Source organism: Monodelphis domestica, chromosome 1 (assembly GCF_027887165.1).
Source record: "Monodelphis domestica isolate mMonDom1 chromosome 1, mMonDom1.pri, whole genome shotgun sequence".
Lineage (NCBI taxonomy): Eukaryota > Metazoa > Chordata > Mammalia > Didelphimorphia > Didelphidae > Monodelphis > Monodelphis domestica.
The window spans coordinates 389858572-389866697 of record NC_077227.1 but is presented as its reverse complement, the minus strand read 5'-3'; the positions used below and the strand labels follow the sequence as shown (position 1 = coordinate 389866697).

General features: G+C 50.1%; 2 protein-coding genes across 5 annotated transcripts; one reads left to right on the top strand and one right to left on the bottom strand.

Annotated features, from left to right (window-relative positions):
- Nucleotides 1-3: 3 nt before the first annotated feature.
- On the bottom strand, nucleotides 4-3269 carry PRELID1 (PRELI domain containing 1). 2 transcript variants are annotated; one of them, XM_001380997.4, is made up of 5 exons: nucleotides 2951-3083; nucleotides 1895-2120; nucleotides 1075-1188; nucleotides 843-921; nucleotides 4-383 (listed from the first exon to the last, which is right to left on the bottom strand). In XM_001380997.4, exons 1-5 carry the CDS (start codon nucleotides 3040-3042, stop codon nucleotides 232-234), a joined length of 663 nt encoding a protein of 220 aa, XP_001381034.1. In that variant the 5' UTR covers nucleotides 3043-3083; the 3' UTR covers nucleotides 4-231. The 2 variants fall into 2 exon arrangements, with proteins under 2 accessions (XP_001381034.1, XP_007474196.1); XM_007474134.3 differs by lacking the exon at nucleotides 1075-1188 and having other exon boundaries at nucleotides 2951-3269.
- On the top strand, nucleotides 2506-8086 carry RAB24 (RAB24, member RAS oncogene family). Of its 3 annotated transcripts, none has more exons than XM_056811689.1 (9): nucleotides 2506-2631; nucleotides 3753-3931; nucleotides 4379-4447; nucleotides 4872-4950; nucleotides 5036-5103; nucleotides 5554-5653; nucleotides 5954-6004; nucleotides 6315-6377; nucleotides 6692-8086. In XM_056811689.1, exons 2-9 carry the CDS (start codon nucleotides 3815-3817, stop codon nucleotides 6754-6756), a joined length of 612 nt encoding a protein of 203 aa, XP_056667667.1. In that variant the 5' UTR covers nucleotides 2506-2631; nucleotides 3753-3814; the 3' UTR covers nucleotides 6757-8086. The 3 variants fall into 3 exon arrangements, with proteins under 3 accessions (XP_056667667.1, XP_016286028.1, XP_007474198.1); XM_016430542.2 differs by lacking the exon at nucleotides 2506-2631 and adding an exon at nucleotides 3296-3436; XM_007474136.3 differs by lacking the exons at nucleotides 2506-2631; nucleotides 4379-4447 and having other exon boundaries at nucleotides 3531-3931.
- Nucleotides 8087-8126: the final 40 nt, after the last annotated feature.

The window sequence follows — 8126 nt, the reverse complement described above, 5'->3', positions numbered from 1 at the left end:
GACAAGACTGAAAATTGATTTTTAATGATAAATTACAACTCGGACACAGGGCAGGTAATGGGACAAGAGCTGGATTGTCTGTGGGCTTGCATTGTGCTGATGGTCTGCTTGGGGGCTGGGGCTCTGGACTCCAAGCTCAGGTCTTGCCAGGAGGCTCTCAGTCTTGGGGACTGGCAATCTAAGAGGGCAGCAGGGCCCTTCCGGTGCAGGGGAGGCAGCAGGATGGCTCCTTTAAACATAGTGTTGCTGTTGCTGCTGCTGTTTCTTTGTGGCTGCCTTACTAGCCAGGTCCTTGGCCTTCTCAGTAGCCGCCAAAGCAGTTTCCTTTGCCTTCTCAGTTGCTTCCTTAGCTGTTTCAACAAGTGTCTTAGAAGGAGCTTCACCTGCAAAAAGAGAATCTCAGACCATCAGTTACATGGTACCTTGAAGATCTAATCCAGCCCATTCATATGACGTATAAGGAAATAAGGGGTTCAGACAGAATAAGGGCCTTGTTCAAGGTCACAGAGCTCAGTAAGGGCTCAAGAATTTGGACCCAAGACTGGAGCTTCTTCCATCACACACTAAACTATTTAGGTCTTTCATCTGATTTAAGCTTTTCTAGTCTGAGAGTTGGGGTTTAAGTAACAGCCTTAGTCCCAAGCTAGAAGGAATCTCAAGAAATCTTTTTCTAAATGAGATGACATCGCCTAACCAAGGTCATATAGGACCAAGATTCTAAACCATATAACTCCAAATTCATCATACTTGGTGGGGAGGGGTCAAGAGGGGTATTTTTTTCCCTTAAATCCTTATAGTGTCAGTTTCTAATCCTCTCCACACTCAAACCTCTTAATTCTTACCTTGCAGTTTGGCCAAGATGTACTCAAAGCCTTTGATGGTCTTGGTCACATTACTTTTGAATCTAGCCAGGCCAAACTCCTGAAAGGACAAGATGGGACACAAAGAGTTGGTTCTTAGCCTTTCTAGACACTGCCCATGCCCTGGGCTAATCTAGGTTCCTCAGAGCTGTGGAGGAATCAAAGATTCTACCTCTACCGCCCCCTTCAGAACCTCACCAAACTGTCATGTTACCTGTACAGCTCTGGACACCCCAAACAAACTGGAGGAGACCCAGGCCTCCCGTCGGATTTCAGTCCAGCCACTGTTTTCAGGGTTCACACAGTAAACACATCTTTCCTCCACTACCTGGAGTGAAATAATCACAAGCCTTCAGTAATCTAGACCCCCAAGAAAAAAGAGCAAGATTCCACAGGGCCTAGGATCAAATATCAAGAAAAAAAGGGCTGTTATCACCACCTTATCACAGCTAATGTTTATATAGTTCTGCTAAGTCCTTTATAATTATTATCTCCTTTTACCTTCACAATAACCCCAAGAGTGCAGCAACCCCTGCCAGTGTCCAGGAAATAAGGATTCATCAATGTTGCACAGAGCCTCATGCCACAGGCTTTCCCAGAAGCAGTCAAGCCTTTCCCCTCTCGATTCTGAAATCTACAGGAGCAACTAAGACTCCTTAAGACTGAGGGGAATTAGGTTGACTTTTTCCCTTCCCCTAGATATTTAAGTCAGACTGGCTTATTTAGTATTACTCCCATTTTACAGATGAAAAATCCGAGGTAAACAGAGGTTAAGTGACTTGCCTATAACACTCTATTGGAGGCAGAAGAGCCTTTAGGAGTCATCAAATCTAACCATTTCATTTTATATATGAGAAAACTAAGGCCTAGAGAGATAAGTGATTTGTCAAATAGCACACAGCAAAGTACTGGCAGATTACAAACCACTTTCCACTACTCTTACTTCTTTGTGAACCACACTGCCTTTCCTCTTTTCAGTGACCCCCCCTCCTCCCTCCTCTGAATGAGTGAATGAATGCTAAAGAGGCACCTACCATCAGCCGGGCATGGTTAATGTTCCAGGTGAAAGTGGTCATGGTCTGGTTCTGTGGGTCCACGATAGAGTCCTCTAGGATGTATACCGAGTGGGCTACGTTAGCAGGGAAGAAGCGCTCCGCCCAGCGGGGCATCCTGTTGGTCTTTGTCAGAAGCCGCCTGGATAGCAGCTTCTGGTCAGGAGTGACTTCCCGGTGCACAATGTCCTCGGTCAGTACATGTTTGCTGTATGGGAAACACACAACCCAGGAGGTCGGCTAGGATAAGTGTGACCTGATGAATGTATTAAAGTACCTAAAGCACTGCTCTCCATAAGAGATGCCATTTCATGTCTGATTCCCTCCCGTTTCTACTACATTTTCACTTAAGTTCAAATAAAAATAAAGTCAATTCAATGTTCCTCAAATCTTATTTCAGCATCCAATCCCCTCCTGTCTCTATGACATGGCTAAAAACAACGTTCTTATTTAATATTTGTTGAGTTCAGAATTAAAAAAAAAAAAGGAACTCGATGTTTCTCTGTGTATGTTAGAAGGAAGAAAAGAGGAAATCCTAAGGCCTGACTTCACACCCAAGGTGTTCCCAGACAGCAGCCCAGCCCCCTTACTTCCGAGGTGGGCCAGGGTGGAGTCCAGGCTCAGGGCAAATTCCACAGGGGTGGCCGCAGCAGCCCGTGACTCCCTCGAGGGCCCTTAGGGAGGCGGCGCCCCTCGGGGCCGGGGCCCCTTTACCAGAGGTGAGTTGCCCCTCCCCCACCGCTCTGGCTCCTGGGACCTGATTCCAACGAGCCGGGGGAGGAGGTGGTGGTGGAGGGGAAAGGTCTCTGGCCTCCGCTTACAGAACCTCAAGCACTAAGGGATCCTGCCTTCAGAAGGGTCCAGGGGGTGGCGGTCTCCCACCCCCTCCGGAGTAGGGTTGGGGGGCCACAAGGTTTCCTGCCCGCTCCTAAAAGGGACAAGCGAAAGGAGAGGCCAGCGGTCTCCTGAGCTCACTACTGGAGGCGTGGAGGTCTCCCGACCTCGCCTGCAGAGGGTCGAGCGGCCCTCGGCCCTCACCTGTAGGGGTTGGGGTAGCGCTGCCAGAAGGCAGCGAACACTTGGTCCCAGGAGCTCCGGAGCACGCTCTGCCCCAGGAAATACTTCACCATCGTCCCGGCGTGGGGGGGGGGGAGGGTCGGGGTCTGGGCAGGGTCAAAGGGCGCACAGCATCTGGGGGTAGGGAGGGAAGGATCGCCGGGCTCGCGCTCTCCGTCACCGTCCCAAAGCCACCGTCACCGCCACCGCCACCGCCACCACCGCCGCCGCCTCCATGAGGGGGGTGTCCGGCCGCTCGGCACTTCCGGCCACAGCCCGACCCTCCCAGATCCCGCCCCTTCCGCCGAGCTCGCTTCCGGTGTCTCTGTCACGTGATGCGTGTGGCTTGTCGCTGTCTCTCATCCCTGAACAACTGACTCCTCTTGCGATTGGGCATCCGGGCACTGGGATCTGTCGGATCCGTGGGTGGCTTCGGACCTGCAGCAGGAGCAGGAGCATGCGGCCCCGGTAAAAGGGTGCAGACGACCCTCTCCCCAGCTCTCCTGGGTTCATTGGGGAGCGGAAGGCGGAGCACCCTCGACCGGCATCGTCGCATTCCGGCGTGGGATCTCCAAGCTTGGGCGGGGAGGGGGGGTTGAGGGGCCGGACGGGGAGGTGGCGCGAGGGTTCTTGTCCTGGGATCCCCGGGCCCGGGATCTCTAGGCACAGAGAGCTGCCCCGCCCTCCAGTGTTTCCTTAAGCGGGTACGCGACCTGACGGGGCTGGCTGCGAGAAAAGAGGGGCCGGGGCCGACGCGCTCAGGCGGGCCCGTGTCCCGGCGCAGGTGAAGCGCCTGGTCCCCCGGCCCCGCCCGCCTCGGAGCTGCCCAGTCTGGGCCCCGGGAGCATGAGCGGGCAGCGCGTGGACCTGAAGGTCGTGATGCTGGGCAAGGAGTATGTGGGCAAGACCAGTCTCGTGGAGAGATACGTGCACGATCGCTTTTTGGTGGGACCGTATCAGAATGTGAGTGTAGGTGCGCCTCATGGGAGGGGAGGGAATTCCGACTGGAGAGCCGGGGGCAGGGTGTGCAGGTGGGACCCGGAGATAAGGATGCAACACTGAAGGCTCCAGTCCATAAGGGGAAGGAGGCGATAAGGGTTTGTGAACCCGGCGGGGAACACCCTGGTCAGCCAGGCAGTTAACCCGATTTTTTGAGCCCCAGCTTTGCTCCTGATCCCAGTAGGAATTTGTTATTCACTTCCTCTCTCTAAGCCTCAGGTTCTTTCTTGTAAAATAAGTAGAGTGACCTTTGCCTGTTGTCTCCCCTAGGGTTGTTGGAGGTGGAACAAAAGGGAAGTGAAAAAGGCTCTTGTAGACTGCAATGGGTGGTATAGGCACGAGTGGTTGTTGTTGTGGAAGGGAGCAGTTGAGAAATGAGGGATGACTTGTTTCCTTCCCCCCCACATACAGACCATTGGGGCAGCATTTGTGGCCAAAGTGATGTCTGTGGGAGACAGAACGGTGACACTAGGCATTTGGGTGAGTGATAGGGACACACCTCCAATTACTTGCCCCATTGGGTGACCAGCTCTTCAGGCAATATTTCCAAAAGATACCTCTGTAAGGAGGCTACCTCACCTCAAAGGCTCTGAACTGTAGAGGACCACCTGGGGTGTGAAGGTGTTGGGTGGTCCTTCAGAACAGGCAGTTTCTCTTACCCCTCCCTTAATGCTGTACTAAAGGTTAGGAACCTGTTTTGGCCCCAATAAGCTGGGTAAACCGTAGCAAATCACCTATATTTTTGTTTCTCCATCTGAGAAACATTAAGATTGGAGAATGTGTGTAATAAGGTCCTAGGACTGAGTGAGCCCCCTCATCTCTGGAAGTTGTGGGCGAGAGGGTTGTTGACCAGGTTATTCCCAAACCAGGGGCCAAGGTTGAGCTTTGATCTGGTTCTCTTTAGGACACAGCTGGCTCTGAGCGTTATGAGGCCATGAGTCGAATCTACTATCGTGGTGCCAAGGCAGCCATTGTCTGTTATGGTAAGGTTATCCCCGCCCCTCCACCTCCAGCTTGGGCCCAGGGGCTTTGCCTTTCCTTATCCCTTCTGCACATCTTTATTCCTAGATCTTACTGACAGTAGCAGTTTTGAACGAGCCAAATTCTGGGTGAAGGAGCTTCAGAGTTTAGAAGAGGTGAGTGTGTCTGGGAGGCAAGTAGTGCCTATGGTTCCTGAGGACTCTGAAATCACTAACAGGGCCATTTGAGCCTCATGACAGACCTGTAAGGGAATGGTATTATTCCTATATTATTCCCTGCAGCACAGGTAGATTGATTTGCATGAGATCATACAACTACTAAATGTCTGACAGGATTTGAATGCAGGTCTTTGTAACACTCCTGCCTAATAACTCCACCTCTTGAAAAAGGCACTCATAAAAGCAGATTCACACAAATTCATGAGGTCATTTTTTTTCTACAAGATGAGAGTAGTAATACCTGCCATACAGGTTTTGTGAGGAAACTCACAAAAGTTTGTAACTTTAAAACACTGAAGTACCTGGGATAATCGTTATTCTCCTGTGCTGAGCAAGGAAAGGATCCTAACAGAGGGTCCTAACTCCTTACTTTTTTGCCCACTGCAGGGCTGTCAGATCTATTTGTGTGGCACTAAGAGTGACCTTCTGGAGGAAGATCGAAGACTGCGTCGGGTTGACTTCCATGATGTTCAAGATTATGCGGATGGTACTGTACTGTTAAATGCTGGGAGGGAGGGAAGGATCCACAGAGGACTGGTCCTGAAAAGGGGCAGGTTCTTTGTTCTAGGTGTAGTTTCATGTCCCAATGAGGTTGAAAGGGCCAAGAAGCAAAATTCATGCTCTAGGTAGAAGGGAGTGGGGCAAGATGCAACATTTGAAGTTCCTGATTCCTTGGCTTTTCTGCAATCTGTCAGCCCTCCTTTTTATCTTTCTGGGTGCTTATCCCAGGAAGGGCAGGACAAGGGCAAACCAGCCTTACTTGCTCACTCAAGCTGTGTGTTTACAGACATTAAAGCTCAACTCTTTGAGACATCTAGCAAAACGGGCCAGAGTGTAGGTAAGTAGTTTGGTGGTCAAGTCATCTTCTAGACTAGGTTTCAGTCAGGCTGGGAAAGCCAAATTTGGGAAAAACTGGGGGTGGAGATGGTAAATAAAGCCAACTGGCCCCTGGAGGACTGACATAATGGTAGAGAATGTCTTGCTTACTTGGAATCTAGGGTCTTTGTACTGTGGGTCAGATTGGGAGGGCAAAATCCAGCCTCAGGAGATGGGATTAGTTTGTGAGAACAGAAGCAGCCAGCCAGGCTAATTTTCCTGCCCTCTTCCCTCCCCCCCCCCCACCTCCCCCCCACTTTCATTAACCCTAGATGAGCTGTTCCAGAAGGTAGCAGAAGATTACGTCAGTGTGGCTGCATTCCAATTGATGACAGGTAAGGGCTCCTCCCAAACTCTGGCACTCCCTTTTTTCGTAGTTCTTTGATTATAGTGATTTGCTGGTGAACAGGACCTTAAATTAAATAGCCTGATTCAGTCCCCTCATTTTTGGAGACAGCTGAGGTACAGGGACCTGAAGTCATTTCTCTCAGGTAGGTAAGCAGTGACCAAACTAGGATTCAGACCCTTTAGAATATGCGTCTGATGAATTAAGGCTATCCAAGACCCCAGTTTTCTAGGAGCATGGTCCTAGAATCCCTTACTCTCTCTTGATTTTGAGTGATTAATATTGGCTTTCCTCTCTCTGCAGAAGACAAAGGCGTTGACTTGGGTCAGAAGGGCAACACCTACTTCTACAGTTGCTGTCATCACTGAGAACCACCCTGTCCCTTGGAAGGGACCCTGCTTGGACCCCTGTCTGCTCTGTTGGTTGAAGGGCTATCTGAGCCACTCACAATCTCAGAAGCAGAAAGGGATGGCCACACCTGCCTGTGCTGGCCCAGGATCAGGGGCAGCAACAGCAATAGCAGTGGTGGCAGTGGCAGCCTGAAAGGCAAGAGGAGGCCTGTTCTGACCCTGGGCTGTCTGCTGTTCCCTGGGCAGTGCTTGTACCTCTGCACATAATTTAAGTGGCTTCTGCCTTGTAAATAAAATCTCCCCACCCCCACTCCCTCATTAATAATTGTTGGCCCACGTCCTTACTGTTTCTTTGGGAGGGAAGAATGATTGTATTGGGGAAAGTAGAATTACTCAAGATTGCTTACCTTACCTGAGGTCAAGGCCTTAAGAGCATAAATTGGGTAGTAGAGGTGGCCCCTGAAAGTTCCTTCCTCCAGTTTTCTCCTAGGTGAAACATCAGTCAGGTTCTCAGAAACTGAGGGTTCCCATCTATGGTGTGGTAGCTACTAATTGCAGGGAATTATAAGTAGAATCAGGCTGCCTGGGCTTTTTGGGGGGTTATGATTGGAGCCCGGGCTACAGAGTGCCCAAGGACTTAATGAGATGCCAGTACTACAGGTTTGGCCAGACTGGTGACGCCACTGGAAAGCTACCACTGAAGATCTTGGCCCAGTGCTACAAAGTTACAGTCTAGAGGCCAGGCATGTTTAGAGGGCCCCCACTCCAACATCTCTTGGTATAGGAGTTATTCTAGTTTGCAGAACCCGCTAGAAGTGCATCCTTGTTCTAAGGGACAAGCTTGGTGATAGGTTCTATAGCCCAGGATTGTCTAAAGGTGATTTTTCTTTGAAATAGTTGGTGGTGGGTGCTATTTTAGAAGATTCAAAGGCTCATCTATCTCCCTTAGATAGCAGGGGATGGTTCTTTCTAGCAGCTTCATAACCCACTTCCCCTATCCTCTCTGCCCATAAACCAGGAAAAAAGGCATCTTGGGATTTGGTTGAGTCAGGACTTATAAGGTCTGTGATTTAGTTAGTACCTTCATGTCATAGTGGCTCATGAAGAGCTCTAACTTCCAGTTGGAAGGTGTTCAGATGAAGGCAAAGTGAGGCTGAGCGCTTTATGTTTGAAAAGCCCACATATTTAGGGAGCTGTATGGGGCCAGAAAGGGTTAGAAGTCCTTTCAATGATGATCAAGGTCACAAGTCAGACCCTAAATTTGACTAGGGTTAGTAATGCAATTTATGTCCAAGCCTTCCTTGGTTGCAGACCTTCAGGAATAAATGAAGTAACCACTTGGAAAGTACCATGGGTATAGCTTCCTTTTTGTAAACCAATTCCTCAAA

Bases quoted from the DNA above. Each gene is read 5' to 3' on its own strand.
- PRELID1 (XM_001380997.4), bottom strand. From the start codon at position 3,042: ATGGTGAAGTATTTCCTGGGGCAGAGCGTGCTCCGGAGCTCCTGGGAC. The intron at 1,189-1,894 runs GTAGGTGCCTCT...ATTTCACTCCAG, and splicing joins TTAACCATGCCCGGCTGATG to GTAGTGGAGGAAAGATGTGT. The intron at 922-1,074 runs GTAACATGACAG...TTGTCCTTTCAG, and splicing joins GGGTGTCCAGAGCTGTACAG to GAGTTTGGCCTGGCTAGATT.
- RAB24 (XM_056811689.1), top strand. From the start codon at position 3,815: ATGAGCGGGCAGCGCGTGGACCTGAAGGTCGTGATGCTGGGCAAGGAG. The intron at 4,951-5,035 runs GTAAGGTTATCC...CTTTATTCCTAG, and splicing joins GGCAGCCATTGTCTGTTATG to ATCTTACTGACAGTAGCAGT. The intron at 5,104-5,553 runs GTGAGTGTGTCT...TGCCCACTGCAG, and splicing joins AGCTTCAGAGTTTAGAAGAG to GGCTGTCAGATCTATTTGTG.